Source organism: Manis javanica, chromosome 4 (genome assembly GCF_040802235.1).
Source record: "Manis javanica isolate MJ-LG chromosome 4, MJ_LKY, whole genome shotgun sequence".
Classification (NCBI taxonomy): Eukaryota; Metazoa; Chordata; class Mammalia; order Pholidota; family Manidae; genus Manis; species Manis javanica.
The window spans coordinates 12081829-12105010 of NC_133159.1; the positions used below are offsets into that span (position 1 = coordinate 12081829).

Sequence of the window (23182 nt, forward strand, 5' to 3'; positions counted from 1 at the left end):
TGTTTACCAGCTTAATAAAGGACACCATAACAGATACAAATTAACAGCCAGATGAAGAGAGACACCGGGCAAGCTCCCATATGAAGGAGCTTGGGGCCTCGCTCAGTGGCACGTGGAGGCGTCTGGTTCCCTGAGCATAGAAACTCCCTCCGACCGAGAAGCAGGATCCCACGGAGCACAGCAGGCAGAGCGGAGCAGAGCGGGAGGGCTCTTCTCAAGAGCTTTGTGGGGTTTCCATGGCATAGTCATGATTGCCTAAATTATTGGCCATTGGCTGATTCAGCCTCCAGCCCTGCCCTCGGGTGGGGGTCCAAAAGTCCCTCAATAACATGACAAAACACCTGTTTCACCTTTAAGACTGCAGTGTTTTCAGGAACTGTGGACGAAGACCAAATATACCTGGGAAATATATATTTGGTTGTAAGAATGACTGAATATGTATTCCTTATAACCCATTATATCACAGCACGTGACTACAATCTGGGCCAATGACAGTGATATCAGAGACTTTCTTCAGCTATTGCAAAGAGGCTCTCCTCCTGTTGGGGACTAAAACAAAGGATGTAAGACAGAAGAATGCAAGCCTGGAGTGGCCAGGCCAATGCTTGCCTTCTTGCAGGGAGGTCCTGCTGGGAATAGCACAGAGGAAGGCAGGGCCAAGGAACACTCACTTAGCACCTTGAACCAGCCATACCTGAAGTCTACAAGTAAATTTATCAGCTACCCAAGCTGATTCCTGCCTGATCAGTTCGAATTGGGTTTTGTGTCACTTGTAACTGAGTCTTAATTAATGCAGTTAGGGAAGAAACAGGGAGGAAGGTGCCCACTAGGAAAGGAGGTGTCAAATCATGAGGTACAGGTTCCTACCTCACTGACTCCTGATATGGTAAGCTCAACACCAGTCTTCCTGCTGGAACTCCTCAGGTCAGGACTTGGCTGGGCCCCTGGAGTTTTGATCCTATCCTCCACATACATCTGGGCGTTTCTATTGTCCACTGTGCCAGGGCAAATGAGGGTACCAAGTGAGGGGCATCAGTCATTGTGTGTTCACAGAAGCAATCCAGTCAAAGTTCCATCAAGTCCATTATCTTATCGCCTCTTCAGCAGCCCATGTGCAGCTGGTAGTCTAGACAGCCTGGCTCAGGGGAAGAGGCAGGGCCAGGCCGGGTGCAGGAGGGGTATGCAGCAAAACCCGAGAGCCAGCCACCTGCAATTTACCCACATATTTTTCCTAATTCTCACATTAACTCTAAGGGGAAGCAGGCTCTGGGAAGCAATGACTTGCCCAAAGTCCAGAACCAACTAGGTTACAGAGCGGTAATTGAACCGTGGCCTGTTGGATCTCCAAACCCATGCACTTCCCCCTGGAGTTGCATTTCCTAACTGGTGTTTTTTTGAAATATTGGTCCCATCAGATGCACCCCCCAAAAAAGGGTTCTGAGGCCAAATGTGTTCAGGAAGCGCTAAGTTAAAATGAAACAGACTGCTGCAGGACTTCTCAGAGCCTTTAATTTACTAATGTGCATTTTAGAGAGACCGCAAGAATGTCACAGCTGCTGCTGCAATAGATGAAAACTCCAAAGTTGTTCTTGGGGCTAAGGAAGAGGAGCCAGGGACGTCTGCCTTGGGGGCCCTCGGGTCTCCAATGGTAATACGTAGTTTGCCAAAGCACCCCACCATGCCCTGCACACATCCCTTTCTAATGCCTTTCTCCGTGTCTGTCTTCCTGCCTCTCCCATCCAAACTCATATTCAGCTTCACTGCCATTCCCTACACAAACTTTGTTTTAATGTGGGCACACTCCTAGTCCCGCAGACCCCCCAGCCTCTGTGCCCACCCCCGACTTCCCTATCTCCCCAGCACCCTCCACTCTGTCCTTCAAGCTCCCACCTCTTCTCCAGGCTTCCAGCCACCTCAGCCTTCGCTCCAGCCTCTGAATTCCTTTGAGGCAACCTCAACACCATTTCTACGAGTACATCATTGACCCCTTTCACCTGTAAAATAGCTCCTAGGAGTAAATCTTACCCCTTCGTGAGACTGTGCGATCTTGAAGATCTTCATGGTTCTTCTTCCGCTTTAAATCATCGAGGGCCCACTAACATCCATGGACGAAACTTCTAGTTGCTGGGCACAAGTTTGCAAATAGTATTCTCCTATTCTCCCGTGAAATGAGTATGTTCAGCACTGTTTTAAAGATAATGAAACTGAGGCTCAGAGTAGCCCAGGGTCTTGTCCAATACCACATGGCTCGTCTGCAGAACTGGATTCAAACTCAGGCCTGTGGGATTCCCAGGACTGCTAGCTCACCGTGTTATCTCACCTGCAAAGCAGCTTGAGTCATTCATTCACCTACCCATGCAATCAACAGTTGTTTAACAGACACGTGCTCATGTCAGGCAGAGCCTCAGGCTTGGGGATACCCTGGTGTTCTGATGGTTCTCCGGCTTGCCAGGGGCATAGAAGAAGTGCCCCTAACCCTGACCAAATCCCACCTCCCTCTTTGTCTTCTTCCAACATCGCCTACCCTCCAGTCCTCCCTGCAGTAAGACCCGCACCCCCACAGTGCAGACAAGCTTTCTGCTCCCAGGTGGCCCCTCACCTCTGCAGCTCCAAAGGACCTAGGCTTTTACTTTGCATAGAGTCAGCGCTGTGACCAAGTCCCCTCTTTCCCTGGGCTTCCTGTTTCCCTTCCTTTTTCCCCTCTCTTTCCCTTCAGTGTTCCCCTTTCCTCTGAGGGATGGATGACCCATCTGGGGGAAATGTGCCCCTGAGGCCCCTCAAACACCCCCCCCCATTGTCCCCTACCTCTCTGCCTCAGAATCCTCTGGCCCAGTGTTCCACAGGCTGAAGTTTCAGGGTGGCAGGGGCTCCAGGGCGGGTAGAGCCCCTTCTCTGTGCCCACCCAGAGGTTACAGACAGTGAGAGTCTGGGCAAGAGGGGAAGCCCCCAGCCCAAGCAGAAGGACATGGAGTCTGACAGAAGCAAGGGGAGTGGCAAATAAAGACTATGGCCCCTTTCAGAGCACTTCGTACCCATTCTGCTCACAGCTTTACTGAGATTTAACTCACCTGCAGTACAACTCACTCATTTAAAGTGTACAACTCAATGGCTTTTAGTAAATTCACAGAACTGTGCAATCACCCCAAGTTTAGAAAAGTTTTCATTATCCCCCAAAGAAACCCCACACCCCATAGCCATCATCTCAATCCCCCACCCCACCCTTAGCAACCACGAATCTTTCCACTATGTTCTGTCTCAATAGATTGGCCTGTTCTGGACATTTCATGTAAATGCAATCATATAGTACGTGGTCCTTGGTGACTGGCTTCTTTGCATAGCGTTTTCAAGATTCATCCATGTGGTAGCTTGGATCAGCCCTTCATTCCTATTTTAATGGCCTCTGTACCACATTTTGTATAACCCTTCATCAGCTGATAGTCATTTGGGTTGCTTCCACCTTTTGGCTGGTGTGAATAGGGCAGCTATGAACACTCAGGTACAAATTTTTGTGCGGACATATTTTCATTTCTCTTGAGACTACACCTAGGAAAGAAATTGCTGGGTCACATGGTTAACTCTATGTTTAGTCTCTTGAGTACTTGCCAGACTGTATTCCAAAGTGGCTGCATCATATTATATTCCCACCAGCAGTGTGTGAATGTTCTAATTTTCCATGGCCTCATCAACACTTATTATCTTTTTTTTTAATCCTACCCCTCCTAGTGGGTGTGGGAATGAAGTAGTTCTGTTGAATTTCCCTGATGGCTAATGATGTTGAGCATCATTTTGCATGCTTATTGGCTATTTGTATATCTTCTTTGTGAAAAATGTCTATGCAAGTCTTTTGTCCATTTATAAACTCGTTTGTCTTTTTATTATTGAATGGTAAGAGTTCTTGAAATACTCTAGATACAAGTCCTTTGTCAGATGTATAATTTGCAACATTTTTCTCACATTATGTAGATTGTATTTTCACTTTTTTGTCCTCTGAAGCACAAAAGTTTTAAATTTTATTATGGCCCATTTATCTGTTTTTTCTTTTGTTGTCTGTGCTTTTAGTGTGGTTTCTAAAAATCCATTAGATTCTTTTTATTGTAAAGCCAGGGTCATGAAGATTTATGTCTATGTATTCTTCTAAGAGTTGTTAGTTTTAGCTCCTACATCAAGGTCTATAATTCCTTTTGAGTTAATTTTTGTATATGGTGTGAGGGAGGGGGTCCAGCTTCAATCTTTTGTATTTGGATATCTCATCCCAGCACCATTTATTGAAAAAATTCTTTCTCTATCAAAGCATCTTTGCACACTTATGGAAAGTCAACTGACTGTAAATGTGAGGGTTGATTTCTGGATTCTCAATTCTATTCCATTAATTTATACATCTCTACTTACACTAGTACTATAATGTTTTGATTACCATAGCTTTGTAGTACACTTTGAAATCAGTGCATTCTCCAACTTCATTCTTTTTCGAGATTGTTTTGTTAATGAGGTGCCTTTTATCAGTGGTCTCCCCATCAGAGAAATGGGAGAATTTATCTCAGAAATGTCTATGATATCAGGAAAATATAGCAAAGATAGATTATAAGTGACCTATAATATATATTTCTGGAGGCCACCAAGGAAAGCTGCCCCCATCAAACCCCCACTGTAGCGCTGGACCTATCAGAAATGGATGGACGGACCATCCAGCTGAGTGGATTACAGTAAGATTTTGCAACCCTGCTCACCTCCTTACACCTGGGGTGGGCTCTTTCTGATCCTTTATGGGGCCTGTTGGGTTGAATTGAATTTGTTTTACCAAACAATAATGTGTTTTACCAAAATAATGTGGTTAATCTGGGACTACATGGTAGGTCCAATTATTGTTGGCTGCAGAGGTTTAGGAATTCATTTTAGGAATGTCCAACTCTGTGGTTGGGGTTTGGGAACAAGGCAAGGGGCTGTCTGACCTCCTCCAACAAGAGGACAATGTAGTTTACTTGGGCTTGTCACTATTTCAGTAACCTCTTTTACACAATGAAGATAAGAATCCATACCCTGCTTACCTCACAGGGATTGCTGTGCCAAGGTCACCTCTTCCAGAGAGCCTTCCCTGACTGCTCCCAAGCTGAGGGGGTCTCTCTTCTCTGCTCCCACAGCCATGGCGAGTCTCCTCCATCATAGCACTTTCCCCTATGCATTGCAAATGGCTCTTTTCCTCTGTTTGCTCCAGTCTCTGCGCCATGAAGGCAGGAGCTGGGTCAGCCTCTTCACTGGGGTCCCCACACCCAGCACCTGGCATATGGTAGGTGCTCACTGCCCATCTTTGTTAGACTAAACTGAATGGAAAGTGCTCTGAACACATTCTAAGACCTGGTTACCCCTGGCACAAAGCAAAAGCTCCCTTCAAGGTTTGTGAGTAGAAGGTTTTCTACCTGTGGCAGATGCATAGCAAGGCCCAAAATAGTCACCATGGACTTCCTTCTGGAAGTCCCCTTGGCTTCCAGAGTGGAAGTGCTGGAGCTTGGTGCCGATGGTGAACACCACCCCAGTTTAGCTCTTGACAGCTGATCCTAGACGCTTTCCCAGCTGAAAGTTTCTTGGGCTCAATAGGTCCAGGTTGCTTTACTCCTGACGTGCCCTGTTATCCCACACTGTTCACACACACCCATGCAAGGAGTCAGAGTGTGAAAGGGAAAGCATGGTGGCCCATCCCAAATTGCCACTTTACTTTGGGATATAGCCAACTGAACGCACGCACACATACTCACAGACACACTCACTTACTCATTCATTCACTGAGCACTTACTCTGTACCAGGCCCTGTGCTGCCGAATACAGGGTCCACAGGTGGTAGGGACAGGGTCCTGCATTTAGGAAGCTCGTCGTCTAGTGGGAGAGCAGACATATAAATAGTATATTGAGACTGTGAGGAGATAAGATTGCCCATGTGGCAGGGCACCTTCCCCTCCCCTCTTAATGCTCCTCCACCTGCTAAGGGGTATCCTGTCTTTGCCATTCCAGGATTTTAGGAAAATGAGAGACAGGATCAAAAGACTGGGAGAAAGAAATCTGGTTTTCAGGGTCATTTTTCAATTTCTTCTTTGTTGTGGAGAATCAAGGTTATGAGCAAGTTGAAATTAGAGGTTAAATCAATTCATATAATGAGAGGTTAACTTCACACTCACCAAGATGGCTATTGTCAAAGAAAATGGAAAATAAGTATTGGCAAGGATGTAGAAAAACTGGGACCCTCATTTACTGCTGGTGGGAATGTAAAATAGTGCAGTCACTGTGGGAAACAGTTTGACAGTACCTCAAAAGGTTAAATAGAATTACCATATGGCCCAGCAAGTCCAATTCTACATATATACTCAAGAGAATTGAGAACAAGGATTCAAATAGGTATTTATATACTGTGTTCACAGCAGGTTTATATTCATAGTAGCCAAATGGTGGAAACAACCCAAATGTCCATCAACAGATGAATGGATAAAAATGTGCTCTATCCAAACAATGAAATATTATTTGGTCATTAAAAAGAATGAAATTCTGATACATGCTACAACGCAGATGAACCTTGAAAACATTATACTAAACCACACACAAAGGGCAAACACTGTATGATTCCACTTAGATGAGGTACCTAGAATAGGCTGATTCATAAACAGAGGGTAGAATATAGAGGTTACCAGGGGCTGGGGATGCGAGAAATGGGTGTTACTGCTTTATGGGTGCAGAGTTTCTGTTTGGGATGATGAAAAGTTCTGGAAATAGATAGTGATTATAGTTACACAACATTGTGAATGTACTTAATTTCACTGAATTCTACATTTAAAATGGTTGAAATGTAAAATGTATGTAATGTATATCTTACCACAATACATGTTTTAAAATTTAAGCCGTTAATTCAATACTGCAATAAAGACCTTATACAGGGTGTGTAAAAGGAGAAGAAACACGTAGAGAAAGTTTGGGAGCATTCAGTGAATCAGAGATTTGGAGTCAGTGGTGCCCCACATACGACTTGGCATGTTGTAAGCACTTGACAAATATTCTTGGAAAGAAAAAAGAGAATGGTAGAGATTTTGGGAAATTGACTAGGGTTAGGCATTGTATCCCCTCTGGTATTCTGTAAGGCATCCAAGTTAAGACTGGGATTCTTTTTTTTTTTTTTCATTTTATTATCATTAATCTACAATTACATGAAGAACATTATAGTTACTAGACTCCCCCTTTCACCAAGTCCCCCCCCCCGACAATGGGATTCTTTTTTAATTGCTTATGTTACTAAGCTTTGCTTTGAATGCAGCTCTGTTGAGTCCAGGCCACTCTGGGTCCTGGGCACATGGCGGGTTAGGATGTGGGTGGTAGTGATGCCGGGGTTCTTGTTTGCGGGGCCGAAGAATGAGCTTCACAAACAGCCAAGGTAGGAGAGCAAGGTACATGCTTTTATTTAGAGATAAAGTGAAAGGACAGAGCTCCCGGCTCACGTCAGGAGGGGACAAGAGAGTCCGTAGTGGTGCAATGTCTAGGGGGTTTTATAGGCAGTTGAGGATTTTTTGAGAACATGAAAAAACTTAGGGGTGGGGATTTGTTAAGTGGTCCCTGAATATTAAAAATTAACTTAACTGTAAGGAATTTCCTGTCTTTATTTCTCTCTGGGACACCGGCGCCTAGGTCTGGGAGCATATCAAAAGGCTGCCTGCCCAGCCCCCAAGGTGGGCTGAGGTATTGTCTACTTGTTAAAGAATCTTGCCTCTTGAACTTCCTGGGTGTTAAAATGCAATTTATCTTTAAGATGGAATTCTTACCGCCTTTTACCATGTCGTTTACAGCTGGGTCTGCATGCTGAGTTGGTTGCTCAATTTGCAAAATCACTTTGTCAGATCTGACGGAGGAAAGACAGCACATAGGCCTGGGCCTTTTAGCATGCTAAAGTGAATCTTACACGTGGTTACAAATGATTAGCATGATAAAACATGTGATACTTACTCTTCTTTATCTGGGAAACATTAACTGATTTCACTGAAGAATGATTCTAGAGCTCAATGTTTAACATAGAGTTTTAGCTGGGGGGTTTCCTTGCATGTAGTTACATTGCTCTGACTGCAGATACCCACCCTGCCCCCTCCGGAGGCCCTCACCCTGCTCTGACTACATCCATGGTCTCTGTCTCAGTAGGGTAGAGACATTCCACTTAGGCGCTGGTCGGGTAAAGATTTCTCTAAGAGAAGTCGCTTCTTGGAGAAGGAAGGGCTTTCAGGATGAGCAGAGAGAAGCAAAGGCTGGACACAGAGACAGGCTTTCGGAATGAGCTGTGTAGGTGTTACACGGAAAATACTGGAGAAACCGGGACTGGATCACTGACGGAAGAACCAATCGGAGGTCTGGGAATGTTGAGGTTTATTTCACACCCGCGGGCTCAGAGGGGGGTCATCTCCCAACGTCTGAGCCCCGAACAAAGGCAAAGGGAGCAATATGTATCTTTCTGCTTCTGTATCTGTAACATTCCTACCTGCACAGCAAACGAGCAGGCAAGGGGGAGTGAGTTTAGGGAGTAAGTGCCTGGCAGAGCGGGGAGTGAACGGGAGGGGGAAATTAAGGGGGTTTCTGTTGTCTTTGCTAAGAAGAGCAGTGGAAGGGAGCCGCCTGGACTAGACTGTTGTCCTTGTTTTTCCCTATCGTAGGTAGCTACAGTTTTGAATCGCCATCAACCGCGCCCCAGGCAGCGGATTACGGTAGGGTCTGCACTGAGGTTTTCATTGCGGCCACTGCGGTCTTGTAGGAGGGCGAACCCCCCTGAGGGGGCCCAAGTCCTCAGCAAGTTAGCTGCTGGGTCAGTCGGCCGCATGTCCTGAGCCAAAGCTTCCAGCAGAGGGCGCGGAGGCAGTTTGGTGCTGAGGCCCGCGAGGTGCCGTTCTAGCCTAACGCGGACCATAGAGTCGCGAGGCTTCCGGCCCTGCGGCTGGGAAGGAGCCGGAAGTCCGGCAGGCTCGGGGCGTCGAGATGGAGGAGGGTGAATACGAATCAGTGCTCTGTGTCAAGCCGGAGGTGCACGTCTACCGCATCCCGCCACGGGCCACCAACCGTGGCTACAGGTGACTGCCAGCCGCCGGGCCCGCCTAACCCCAACTGAACCCCTTCCCCGCCGCCCGACACGCCCACTGTGGGAGCCGAGGACGGCCCCGCCAGTTGAAGGCGAGGGGGAGGTAATGCTGCGGCTTCTCCAGTTCGAGGCCAGAGCAGGGAGTGAGATCCAGCCTTTCAGCTGTCTTCATTCGGACACACGGGGCTCCCAGAGGCGGGGAAGGCGTTAAAACGTTGTGTCGCGCTTGCGATCCCCGGTGGGCTGCCCGGTACTTGGAACGTTGTCGGGAGTGGTGATGTCACCACCCTTTTTCTCTCAGCGCTGGTGGCCTTGAAGGGTTCCTTGAAAAACCTTACAGGGGTGGGGGTGTCCCTATCCCAGGCGGAAATCCCCAAAGGAAAAGGAAGGGAGCCCAGAACCGACCTAACGCACCCTCCCGGGGAGCTTTAAGCGGATGGCCAAAACCCAGGGACCTCTCCCTGCCCAGCTCCGTCCGCACGAACTGCAGATCTTATCACAGGCTGTGGCAGTTAGGAGGAATCCGTCGCACTTCTCTGGTGAAACGTCCCTTGGAACGAATAGACACACATTTGCTTGTAAATAAAGGGTATCTAAAGGGAATGGAGGAAACTGCCCTACGGAGGGTGAGGGGGGACAGGGTTCAGAAGACGTCCTTCGCTGTGTACCTTTTCGGACTGTTTGCTTTTTCTTACCATGTGTATGTATTACCTATCAAAAGAAAAATATTAAAAGAAAAAAGATGAAACTGATACAACCTGCCGGTGGCTATTTCGCCCCGGTGGGTGAGAGGGTGAGGTGGCTTTTGAAGGCAGTGCTTGTCCAAGTTGTTTGGGAAATACAGGATTGGCCAGCGACCACAAGAATGATGGACTCTTGTTACTTTCCAATTGTGTCGTGTGGGCACGTAGCTAACAGAATTTTACTGAACACCCACATCCGTGACATAATTTTAAAATAGTATGAAAGCAACAGTCGTAACAATAACAAAAACACGTTTGCTTTTTATCATCAAACTGGAGATGGGCCACCAAACCAGGGATGGTCATCTACCCCTGTCCCCTTTAGTATGTTGGGTTTGGTCCTTCTTGGTGACTTAGGGAGCGAGGTTACCAAACGTCGGGGCTGACTGGCATAGAAGAAACTACCAGCCCCCGCATTTCAACCTCAGAGCTCTGCATAGCTTGGACCTAAGGCCTGTTGCCCCAGTAAGAGGAACCGAAACTGAGTCCGCTGACTTGTGAATTGAGAGTCTGCATCTGTGTCCTTCAAAACAGCCCTCGTCCACAGTTACGGTGTCAGTCACAGTCATGGCATAGACTTAGGGACTTCCAAGAAAAACCTTTTGGAAACACCCAAGGTTCTTGGGGATTTTACTGAGCTTCTGCTTGGAACTAAAATGTGAAGTTACAGCTTTAAAAGAGCCAAAAGAGGCCATTGTGATAGGTAAATGGTTTTCTGGGTTTCTTTCTGTCCAGGATACCTTTGAGAGTAAATTTTTTGAACACCCATTCACTTTTCTCACAGGTACTCTTGCTTTCCTTTTCCCTTCGTACTGCTGATTGCTCCCCTCTCTACTTCTCTTCCAAGGTAGTCTCAGTGGTCCCCTGTGGACACACTGACCACCACAGCCTAGCAATGTCTTTCACAAACAACAGGCGCCAGTAGCTGTTGCTTTTATAGAAAGAAAACTGGAAGTCCTACTTCAGAGGTTTCTATAATCTAGAATTCTGGTTAGCAAACCATGACCCACTGTTTTTTTTTTTTCTTTCTCCACGGTGGGAGAGCAAACAGAGGCTTTTATTTAGAGAGAAAGCGGAAAGACAGAGCTCCTGGCTCAAGCCAGGAGGGGACAAGAGAGAGCCCCCTGACCTACTGTTTTTGTATGGCTCACCAGCTAAGAATGGTTTCTACATTTTTAAATGGTTGGGGACATTTGTAGAATATTACATAATGTGAACATAATACTAAATTCAGGTTTCAGTGTCTCTCATGTTTCACTGAAATACAGTCATGCTCAGGAGAAAATTTTTGGTTACAATCCTTTAAGCACCACCGTGCTCATGTACTGTGTAACTGCTTCCACTCCACCATAGCAGAGTAAGCACTTGTGACAGAGATCATGTGGCCCTTGCCAACCCCTGCTCTAGAGCAAACAGCCCATGTGGCCCCCCCATTTCCATCCCTGCTGCCGTAATGGAGCAGGAGCCTCTGGCAGATGCTCAGTGGTTTTTGTCCCTTTAGGGCTGCGGAGTGGCAGCTGGACCAGCCATCATGGAGTGGCCGGCTGCGGATCACTGCAAAAGGGCAGGTGGCCTACATCAAGCTGGAGGACAGGACCTCAGGTAAAGGCAAGGGAGGCCTGTGTGGGGCCGAGGTACCATACTTACCGCATCGCGAAGGAAGAAGCATCCCAGGCCTGCAGAGCCAGGCCTTGGGTCATGGAAACCTGTCCTGAAACCAAAGACCTGAGTGTACCTTTAAGCTGCCTTCATTCCCCCAACCCTTTGTTATGGAAACCACTGTCCCCCGGGTTAAAAGGGAGTATTGCCTATCAAGCACCTGTGTTTTGGGCGGAGGTCTTTAAGGAAATACTGATTTTGGAGCCCAAGAAGAGGAGCCCCGCAGGTTGGCGCCAGGTAGGAAGCCCCCGAGCTTGCCTTGAAGACAAGCTGGTGAAGATGCATAGCCCTCCGCTGCTGAGCTCTGGTTCTTGCTGAAGAATTCTGTTTATCAACTAAATGGTAACACCCCAGACTGGCCACGCCCGCTAACTGAAATCGAGCTGGAAACTGTCCTACTCAGCTCCTTCTGTGGTGAGCAGACAAGCCAAGCTGGGCTGTGTTGGGGTCAGCTGGCAGGTGTCATCTTTGGGGAAGTGTGTCCGGAAGTCCTGCACCGCCAGTGCCTCTGGGTGAACTGTGCAGGGCAGTGTGCCTGGAATAGCCTCAGCCCCAGAGCAGGGATGGAGCACAATGCCTGCTCAGCTAGGTGCCACAGCATTCAGTCAGTTATTCTTTCTAACATAGAGATTTCTGTTATGGGGCAGAACAGAGTGCAAAGATTGTTAGGCAGGGGGCTGCCTCTTCTCAGAACTGTGTCAGTTGTGTCTGAGCTGTGGGCCCTTGGGTGAGCCAAATGGCCTGTGGTGACTTGGCCTCCCCTATTTTGAAATGGGAATCATATTAGTTCCTACTTCACAAGGTTGTTGGAAACATGAAATGAACACATATTTATCCAGTTGATTTGTGAACTGCAAGGTCACCCAAAGCACTGATTTATTCTGGAGCATGGGGTTGGCTGGGTTATTCGCTGTGGGGGAGTGTGAAGAGATAGCCGCTGTGGCCAAGCTAGAGAACTCTACCATGAGATTCCCAAGTGGTATCACAGGGAAATGCTACTGTTCTCTGGGGGCCTTGGGAACTGACTTTAAGGTGACTGGACCGCCTAGTGTCCCAGTCTGCTCAGGGCTGAGCCTTGCCTGCAGGACCCACCCTAAAATGCTCTTGGCCCAGGGTCATGCCCACTGGATCATTTGTCTCATTTCCATTCACTCTAGGCCAGGGTTTCTCATCCTCAGCACTGGTGAGTTTCATTGGCTGTCAGGTCAAATTTAAGATAGTTAATGACATGCCTGGCCTATACCTACTAGATGCCAGTAGCACCCCCCAAGTTGTGACTACCAAAAATGTCTCCAGACATTGCCAGATGTCCCTTGGGGAATAGGGAACAATATATCATGCTGGTGGAGAACCACTGATCTAGATGGAGGCATCCAGGTGAGCCCTAGGTCAACTGGGGCATCAAACTAGGGGGTATCAAACTAGGGGCAGAGAAATTAACAAGAAGCTGTGGGCTCTGGGCCACCGATGTTGCTTCAGTTCACCCTGGATTGCAGTCACCTTTGAACCACAGGGCTTAGTAAAAAATATTTGGTTAAATACTTAAAGCACCAGCAGAGATCAACATGTACAAAAATGATACCATCATAAATGTAACAGGTGTTACACTGTGTCTTGGAGAGCTGTAGTTGACAAGGGGATGCATTTCACAAGAGCTGCTTTAAAAACCAATCACCCTTTTGTCCCGTGTCACAGATTAAGTCCATTTCCTTCAGAGTCTTCTATGGTATAAAAACTTACTTTTTTCCTCTGGGTTCACCAGCAACTCTGTAGTCTTGCCTCACGTAACAGGCCTTTCCTAAAGGTGTAATATACCTGGACCAGGGCTTGCCTTTTCCAGAGTCCTCTGTGCAGGAACGTAATGTGAGTGGGTGAGGCAGATACGCTGCAGCGTATCATTCTCATGTGGGAATGGAGGCCCAGTAAGAGAAGCCAGGTATCTGGATTATTTTACTTGTAACCTAACTTTGAAATGCTTGACAATTAAATGAGGAATGTTAAAAACCGTGGGCTGGGCGCTCCTCTCTCTGAGGTCACCCACACTTCCTAAGTGCGTAACTTAACTTTATCCCACCTTTCAGGGAGCTCCTCTCTCTGGGGTCACCCACACTTTCTAATTGTATAACCTTTAAATCTTAAACTCTTTCTCTCCAACCTTTTAGGGCGCTCCTCTCTCTCTGAAGTCACCTGCAGTTTTCTAAGTAACTTTAAATAAAACTTACTCTGCTTCCAAAAAAACCAAACAAACCATGGGCTGGATCTGACCCCCAAGCCACCGCTGACTTAAACCTTTCCTGAGTTATATTCCTGTGTCTCCCCTTCGGCCGGAATGGATTTTGAGTCCCACAGTGGGGTGGAGACATTGCCTTAGTTCCCATGCCAAGTACAGGGGAGGAGAGGGCTGGCTGCTTAGATTTCCCCAAGACCAGTGCTAGGACCCTCCACATACTACATTGCCTGACTGTCTCACAGGAAGATGGCCCCAGTGGTATGACAGAAACAGGCTGGCAGGGGGCTCAAGGCTCGCCCTAACTTGTGCTTTCAGGGGAGCTCTTTGCGCAGGCCCCGGTGGATCAGTTTCCCGGCACAGCGGTGGAGAGTGTGACCGACTCCAGCAGGTACTTCGTTATCCGCATCGAGGATGGAAACGGTATGAGTGGGTCTTGGTGCTCCCTCCTCATGAGGAAGGTGTCCTCTGCCTCTGGAAAGTGGGATTGATCGTGTGCTGTCCCCCAGGGCGACGGGCGTTTATTGGAATTGGCTTCGGGGACCGAGGTGATGCATTTGACTTCAATGTCGCGCTGCAGGACCATTTCAAGTGAGTGGTTCCAGGACACGCGCCCACGCTCCTCCCTTCTCCCCTGGACAGAATGATTTCCCAGGTTAGGATGCCCAGGTGGTTGTGCGTGATTTGTCTGCTAGCAGAACCCCCAGAAAACTCACTTCTCTCTGGGGCAGGCCCCCCGCTCTGTAGTCTGTCAGTCCTGATCTCTGCTTTGAAGTCAACTCCTCTTCCCAAGGCCCATCTCTGCCACCCCACTCAGCTGGCCCAGCCTTTGTCGCTTCCCTTACCAGACCCCTGGGCATCCAGGGGCCTTGTCACGCTCCTCTGGCTTTTCTGAGCCTGCTCCTCCATGACGTAAGAAGTGGTGCTTAGACTCCCAGGCCACCCGCCAGATGCCCTGGTGGTCCTTTCTAAAGCTCAGAGGGTAGGAAAGACTGCCCCCCTGCCATGTGTGGGCCTCCACTCTGGCTGCGGGCACAGGTGGGGCCTGTGTGGCTGCTCACGTGGCACTTCTGGTTCTTCTGTCCTGGTACCGCTGCCCTAGGTGGCTGCTGGACTGCTGTTACCCGGAGGGTGGGGACCTGTGTGTTGCTCTCTACTTCCTTGGCATCTGTCTTGTCTCACCGTCTGCCTTATGAGCCCTCGGGGCAGGTGGGGTGGAGACATTGCCTTAGTTCCCATGCCAAGTACAGGGGAGGAGAGGGCTGGCCTCTTAGATTTCCCAAAGACCAATGCTAGGACCCTCCGCATACACGATCTCATTGAGTTTTCATAGCAGTCTTTAAGACGTGCGGAATTGTCATCCCATTTTGCTAAAGAGGAAACTGATGTTCATGCAGCTGCTTACACGTCCGAGTCAGGCTTTAAAGTCAGGCCTGAATCCCAAGCCTTGTACCACCGTGCCACATAAAAGCCTCAGCCTGGCCTGATGGCAGGTGGGTGGAGTGAGTGGACGCAGGGCAACTGGTCTCCTCACCTTTTCTTCTGTTCTCTCCACAGATGGGTGAAACAGCAGTGTGAATTTGCAAAACAAGCCCAGAACCCCGACCAGGGCCCTAAATTGGACTTAGGCTTCAAAGAGGGCCAGACCATCAAGCTCAGCATTGCGGTGAGTCCTGTCCCACTTATGTGTTGGCCACCTCCCCAGCCTGCTCCAGAGCCTGTCACTCTTTTCTTACTAGTTCCATCAGCCCGGAGATGTTTACTGAGCAGGTGCCTTGTGCCAGGTGCTGCGCTGGGGTGTGTGAGAGGGCCGTGCTGTCATGGAGCTCAAGAGTTAAGCCAAGATGGGCGAGTCCAGATGTCAGGGCAGCATGGCAGGAGAGGTTCTGTGACCTGGGGATGTCCTCGGTGCCCCTTGTCTGAGGGGCATGCAGCCCAGAATAGGGGAACCAAAGGGGGTTTTCTGAGGAAGTGACTGGGAAGGAAGGGAAGAAGGGTCAGAGGTTGGTTCAAGCAGAGGGAATAGCATGTGCTAAGCCTCTGAGTTGAGAAGGAACGTCAGTCCCTTTTCTGCCAGAGCTGGTGCTTCTGTCCTGGCTGTAGACTGGGGAGGAAGGGGGTCAGTGTGTCCGTCCCAGGCAGCACCTTGGCCTTGCGCCTTGCGGGAGAGCTCTGGGTGGGAAGGCCTCGGGTCGGCACTGGGAATCATGGGCGGCTCCTGCCGGTGGTGGTGTCCTGACCTCCCGTTTCTTTGTCCTGAGCTGTCCCACATCTGCCTTACCCCTGTTAGCTCCTCGTGAGAATTGGAGGTTGGCCTGGGCTGTGTTGTCAAGTCTTGGCCCTTACCTTGTGGTAGGGGTGGAGTTGAAATGATTTGGGGAAACCAAGGACTAATGGATTTGTTTTTGAAAGAAACTTTGTAACCCTAAAATAACGCTCTCCCTCTTTACTTACCATCTCTTTCTCCTCTTTTCTGCTTCGTGCTGGTGATGATTTGGGACCTTTGAAGTTGGCTAAATGACTCTTAAGAAAAACACAGGTCACATCCAGTGGACTGGTTGGGATGTGATTCCTTTTCTTGCTGGGAGGAAACTAACATTTAATGAGCATCATCTATGTGCCAGGTAGTATTTTTTTAGGCACTTCTCAAATGAAGTAAAAATTCTCCCCTTTTCTAGGATAGGAAGAAATTGAGGGTTAGAGGGGTTAAGGGAGTTGCCTGGGGTGATAGAGTTGGAAATAACCAGCACAGCTGGACTCACTGCGGGCGCAGAGCTTTTGATGGCAGGGTTGTGGTCTCAGCACTGGATTAAGCTGCTGCTTTCCTTGCGAGGTGGGAGCCACATCATCTTCATCTTAACTCGTGCTGGTTTCTGGCTCACCTTAATGTTCAGGTTTTTGTTTTATTTTTAAGTGTTTACTGAAGTATGATATGCTTACAGAAAAGCACACACACTATAAATGCAGGACTCTGTGAATTTTAAAAAACCAAATTTAGCACATAAATTTGCCCCCCAGAAGCAGAAGCAGAAGGTTATCAGCCTCTGGAAGCCCCTCTCCTGCTCCTTTCCTCACGATAGAGTAACCACCGCCCCACTTTAATACCTTAAACTTTGTTTTTAACTTTTGTTAACTGGATTGTGCACTGCTCCTTTGTGAAAGACTCCTTCCCTTTGCGCAGTGTGGTTTTGTGAGGCACCCACTTTGCTGTGTGCAGTTTGCTCCCTGTCATCGTGGCACGTTCCCGGATGAGAAGGGAGCCCAGCATTTACCTGTCCAACTGACAGTGGGCATTTGGGTGGTTCCCGGCTTGAGGCCATTGCACACAGGGCTGCAGCGAGTATTGCAAAGCATGTCTTCTGATACATGTACGTGTGCATTTCGGTTGGGTCTCCATCTAGGAGGGCAATTGTAGGGCCATCGGTTTATATGTTCAGTTTTAAACAGTTTTTCCAAGTAGTTTTCCCAGTGCTCGCTTGAAGCAGCATGAGCGTTCTGGTTGCTCCATAACCTTGTCAGTACTTGATGTTCTGTGTTTTAGCCATTCTGGTGGGGATGTCAAGGTGTGTTGTTGTAGTTTTAATTTGCATTTCCCTGATGATTAATGAATTCAGGTGCTTTATTAAGTAAACATTTATGATGACTTTAGAATTGTGATGGCATTGAATACAGCTCGTACCAGTGAAAGTGCTCTATGGCTCGACCATGTTTTGACTGTACAGACATTTGGGGCCTGGAGGTCACCTGGCCCTCCTTGTGGGGTTTTGATAGCTGTGGGACTCCAGCAGAACTGACTAGTTGGCATTCCTCTTTCTCTTTAGAACATGAAGAAGAAGGAAGGAGCATCCGGGACCCCTAGAGCCCGGCCCGCCAGCACAGGAGGGTTGAGCCTGCTTCCGCCTCCCCCTGGGGGGAAGACCTCCACCCTGATCCCTACCCCGGGGGAGCAGTTGTCTGTGGGGGGATCTCTCGTTCAGCCACCAGTTGCTCCTGGTTCAGGTCAGTGCTTGGAGACAGGGAGACTGTACTTGCTGCCTAACCTGCTGCACCTATGATTGGTTCCTCTTCCCCCTGGCAGCTGGGGCCCCGTGGCGTTCTCTCCTTTGCTCACACTGACCAGGAAACTTTAATATCTGTATGTGACAAACCGGAAGGTGAGCCTCACAAAGCTGATCCTGCCCATGCTGGTTAAGGGGTTCCTCTGTTCCCCGGATACCCGCCACTTACCCTTCAGGGTGTCTGTCCCCTCTGGTGGACAAGGACTATAACTCATCTGTTGCTGTGAAATTACCAGCTCATGCTCAGAGGCTGCTCCGTGGGTGGTGAGTGAGGACGTGGTAAGTGTGTGAGGGAGACAGTCTCTGCTCACAGGGAGCTCGTATCTAGTAGGAGAGAGGAGTCACAGGCACGCAGACCAAATGTGTGGGACCAGAGTCACTACCAGCCAGCGTGATCTGGGGAGACTTCATGGAAGAGGTGGCATTGAGCTGGGCCTTAAGAAAGGATATTGGGGTGGAGGATGCTTGGCATTCTAGACAGAGGAGTGTGAATAAGATTCAGACTTCTTAAATACCTGGTGTATTTAGGGAACTGGATGCAGCATAAGTATGCCAAGGTGAATAGTGAGAAAATAAACTTGGAGATTTAGTTTGGACCAAGGTCCTCAGGAAGGCCATTGAGGTGCTGGGAAGCTGCGAGGCCACTCCCCCAGCAGACTGTGCTGGTGCTTGTTTCAGAGTGGAAGGAATGCCTTTTGGAGACCCTGGGTTTCCAGAAGTTTGTGCCAGCCTCTGACAGTGGTGGGATGCCAGCCCATTCCCTCAACCGCCCCACCCTGCCTGTGGCTGGACTTGATGCTCCTGGTCTTCCAAGGCTGGGGTTTCTCACTTGCCCCTTTATCCACACAAATCTCACTACGTTGTTGGGGACAGTATCCAGGCAGGAAGCCTGCTTTCCCTTTTGACCTTTCTGGAGGTCAGCCTCAAACCTCAGCCCTGTCTGGAATACCCTGGCCCAAGAAGTTGGTAAGCGTGGCAGTCAGCCCCTGCCTGGCCCCAGGAATTATTCTTTAAGCATTCTTTCTCAGAGGCTGTAGGACCACCTCCTTGGCATTGCCAGGGACATGGCAAGAATCTGCCTCTTAACCTTATTTGTTTGCTTGCTAAGGTCTGAAAGCCACTGCCTTAGGCCTTCCCTCGGGTGCCTGTGCATTTTTAACAGCTAATAGGGATAACCTGCTATGAGCCAGGCAGTTTTTAGGCCCTGGGGGAACTGCAAGTACAGCACCAAGTCCCAGCTCCCGGGTTTATGTTCTAACGTGTGAGGCAGGCAGTGAGCATGTCTGCGAAAAAAGGATGTCAGCTGATGAGCCAGGAATAGCTAACATTTACTGAGCACCTACTGTATGCTCCAGAACCAGACAGCTGAGTTTAAGTTCTGGCTTGCCAGTTGTGTGCTATTTGGGAAATTGCCTAGTTCTCTGTGGCTCAGTTTTCTTCTCTGTAGGGTGGGGTTATTAATGATACCTACAATTTAGGTTTCTTGTGAGGGTCAGATCAAATGAGCTAATTCGTGTGTAGCCCTTATGAACGATACTTAGAACATTTTAAGTGCTCCCATTTGTTAGCTCTCGTTTTATTAATATGGTCATTGTTAACTGTCACCGTGTGCTGGGCCTGCTCTCAGTATTCTGTGTGTATTAACAGAGTTAATCCTCGGACCAGCCCTGTGAAGTAGTCGTTGTGGTTGCCATTCTAGAGACAGAGACTGAAGTGACCTGCATAAAGTCCTGGCCTGGTTCTGGCCTATCTTGCTTGGGGGCCGTGGGAAGGTTCAAATGAGATAATGTATGTTAAGAACCTGGTGAGCTGTGATTCTAAATGTGGAGGACTCTGGTTCTATCTGGTCTCCCAGCCTAAAGCAGATTAGAAATAGCAGATCTGTGGGGGAGGCCGAGGGTGTCAGGCACAGGACCTTCAGAAGCGACAGTTAGGAGCACTGGGGGAGGTGTCAGAAAGGGCAGAAGCAGGCACGGCAGCCCTATTGTGCCACCCACCCCAGGGAAGAGACGCACACAGATACCGGCCTCTGTGTTACCTTTCTAGAAGGTTCTCCCCAGCCCCTGTGCAGTCTGGCTCCCAGGCCTTGGCGCATGCCTGGCACATAATTTTCTCAGCTGGTTGATCCAGACACAGGACCGAGGGCTTTATATGAATGACCTTGCTTGCATTTTTGGTGAGCATTCTGCATTCAAGAAGCCAGGGCAGGGTATAGTACATTTTAAACAGATTTCCAACGTAAACAGTTGGAAACAAGGTCAGCTTCACATATGGCAGATGCCCTGGGACTCACCCTTACTGGCACCCTCTGCCCCTGACCCCAGTGGCTTTCTGATTTTCCTTCAGGAGCTCTCAGGCCTCCCGAGAAGATGGTGGAATTGTGGCAGCTCATTATTTTTTGTTGCCCCAAAACACATCTCTTTTTTTCTCAGCCTCCTGGAATCATGAAACTGATTTCAGGGTCACTGAGACAACCAGAAAAGAAAGAACTCTGACTCCTCTGTCTCCTTATCTTCTTTCTCTACCCATCGGACCTGGGGACATCAGTAGGAGGTGCCACTGTGTCCTGGCCGCAGCCGAAGCCAGTCGCCACTGCTGCCACTGACATCTGGGGAGACTTTACCAAATCCACAGGGTGAGCAGGGTCACATTCTCTGTGGTGGGACTGGGGCCAGGGAAATGTCTGTAAAAACATAGGATTGCTCCAAATGCCTTCCTCTTGACACTTGGAGCAGTAGGTCTGATATGGACATTATCAGGCCGACCAGAGGGCAGAGCCCCATAGTGTCCACCGTGGGTGTCATGCTTCTCCCCATGAAGGCTTTTTGCTGCTTGCCGCTGCTGGGTGGCCTGGGGCCACCTTGTACTCTTTCTGGTCTTTAAGCCACCTCACCAAGTACTTTGGCTTGTCTCAGTATCTGTCTCTTCTTCCTCCTCCTCCCCCAGCGACCCCAGAACAACGGGCTGAGAGTTAACCTGGATTCTAGCCTTGGCCTGTCCTCATGGGCCCTCCGAAATCAAGGTCTCTTGCCTTGTCTGCCTCCATAGAATTTTAAGCCTTTACTTGGGGTCAGGATGAAAAGATGCTAAATACCGATTGCACCGTTGTTCATATGGACAGGCTATAGGATGGGAGTCAACACACATCTTCTGTAAAGGACCAGATAGCAAATAGTTCAGGCTTTGTAGGCCATATGGTCTCTGTTCCAGCTGCTCAGCTCTGCACTTGTAACTTAGAAGCAGCCACAGGCAGTATGTAAATGAGTGGGCATGGTTATCATGGCTATGTGCCAAATAAACTTGATTTGCAAAAACAGGCAAAGAACTAGATTTATTCCCTGGACTGTAGTTTGCTGACCCCTGCTCTAGAACATTCAGGGACTGACTTCTTGGAGCTCTTTTTGCCCAGAGAGAAGCCATATTTTATCTGGTTGGTATTTTCAGACATCTGAACTCTCCTGTACCTTCCTGTCTTTTATAGGTCGCCTTCTAGCCAGACTCAGCCAGGCACAGGCTGGGTCCAGTTTTGACCTGAGCGCAATGCTTTCCTCATAGCACTTCTGGAAAAGAGCTGCCTCATCTGGGCCAAAGGAAGGAGGATGAAGCACTCCCTGGCCAGCCTCTGTTTGGAGCATGACTCTCCTCTCCTCCTTGCCTGACCCTCTTGACAGACTGGCATGTCAGGCAGCAAGTCGGCACTGTGTCACACAATTTTCTGGGATTCAGTATGCAACCAGACACAGGAGAAGAGATACGCCAGGATCCCTGTCCCTGTCTGTCCTCTTGACATGAGAACAGCTCTGAGACTACTTTGCTCACAAAGACCCTTATTAAACACAATGCCCCAAAGCCAAAGAAGGGGTTGAGTGTGCCGTCTGGATTCAGCTCAGCCCTTCTCAGGGGTTACAGGTGTCAGAGGATCACAGGCCTGAAGTGGGGCTTTCTGCAGTCCCATCAGCTGTAGCCATTTCAGTCCAGGTGCCTTCAGAGGAGGGATTCCTTCCTGATTGCTAGCAGGTTTATAAGTGGCAGCTTGAACAATCAGGAGGGAAATCGGGAGTATTAACCAGCTTTAAAAATCGTTTTAATATTTGCTTTGCTAATGTGCTGGTCTGCACTAATTCCTTTTCTTTGCAAAAGGGACTGCTCCTGAAGTATGCCCCAGCAGGGGCCTCTAAAAGCATTCCTCATTGTCAGCCGCAGGAGCTGCTCTGAGCTTTAGGAAGCAGTGGTCATCTCCGCCAAGTGGCCTGGGTCCCATGTCTTCCAGGCCATGTAGGCAGTGGAGGGCTGAGGCAGGTGCTGGAAGCCAGGTAAAACAGTGTTCAAGCCGGAGAGTGGAAACCATTCTTGCGGAGGTTGGGGGGTGGGGTCAGCCTTCCTGTCCACTGGCAGCTCTCTGGGTTCACAGGTCACGGCACAGTTCCTGGTGGACTTGGGTTTTGTCTGTGGTGTTTTCTGAAGTGCCTTGTCAGCAGACAACCTTTTTCTTTCTTTTTTCCTTCAGGGTCTGTACATGACAGAAGGAGTTGTGAGTGAACTGGAAGTCTAGGGTTGCCCGTTTACTGGTTTATAAGAAGTTATTTTATCTGAACATCTCTAAAATTGCTTTTATTGACATACTTTACCTCTTAATGCAAAGATTGCCTTTCTGAAGAGTCAAGATGAACCGAAAAAAGTGTTGGCCTTTTTGTGGGACCAGATTTCTCAAATAAAAAATGAATGTTTTTACTCTTGTCTGCATATGTCAAAGATGAACATGTTTTTGGTAGCATGGCTGCTGAACCCCCCTCCAGGATGCCAAGGCTTGACTCGCGGCCCCCTCTCACCACTCATCATGTGTCCAGATTTCAAGGCTGTCAGATTGGCCAGAATAAGAAAAGTTGGTTTTCCTGCCCTAAGGTAACCAGTAACGTCTGTGCATCTAGAAGAGTATAGTCTTTCTGCCATTCTGGGGCATTCTGGGCCCCCCACCAAGACCTCCTGGTGGAAGCATCCCCCTAAATAGTGAAAGTGTACAGGTACATAGAGGCCAAAAATTAAATAAAGGCTATGGCACTTTTCATACCTGAGTTCTGTAGGAAAGGTAGCAGTTTTTCTTGTATGTTTTGGAAAAATAGTCCCTGGCTAGTAAGTGTAAGGCAGGACAAAGGAAATTAGAATTGAGGGACCTTGTGCCCTTGAATAAGAATAAGGAAATTAGAGCAAAGGAGTCCCAGGAGTAGTAAACATTTTTTTCCTGTTGCTTCCCATCTTATGAATGCTTGGAGGCCGGAAATGAGGAAGCTTAGACTTAGAGGAGACCCTTAATTCGAAGTGTAAGCATCAAAGGTGAGCACTGGAGTTCTGGATGCAAACGAGCTTTGGGTCTAGGCTGTCCGCTGGTTAGATTTATGACCACAGGCTC

General features: G+C 48.6%; 1 protein-coding gene across 3 annotated transcripts; it reads left to right on the top strand.

Moving 5' to 3' along the window:
• Positions 1-8924: 8924 nt before the first annotated feature.
• On the top strand, positions 8925-22506 carry NECAP2 (NECAP endocytosis associated 2). Of its 3 annotated transcripts, none has more exons than XM_036999979.2 (8): positions 8925-9080; positions 11333-11433; positions 14036-14140; positions 14227-14308; positions 15275-15383; positions 17539-17716; positions 20208-20410; positions 21257-22506. In XM_036999979.2, exons 1-7 carry the CDS (start codon positions 8989-8991, stop codon positions 20378-20380), a joined length of 840 nt encoding a protein of 279 aa, XP_036855874.2. In that variant the 5' UTR covers positions 8925-8988; the 3' UTR covers positions 20381-20410; positions 21257-22506. The 3 variants fall into 3 exon arrangements, with proteins under 3 accessions (XP_036855874.2, XP_017510546.1, XP_017510547.1); XM_017655057.3 differs by having other exon boundaries at positions 20323-20410; XM_017655058.3 differs by having other exon boundaries at positions 20326-20410.
• Positions 22507-23182: the final 676 nt, after the last annotated feature.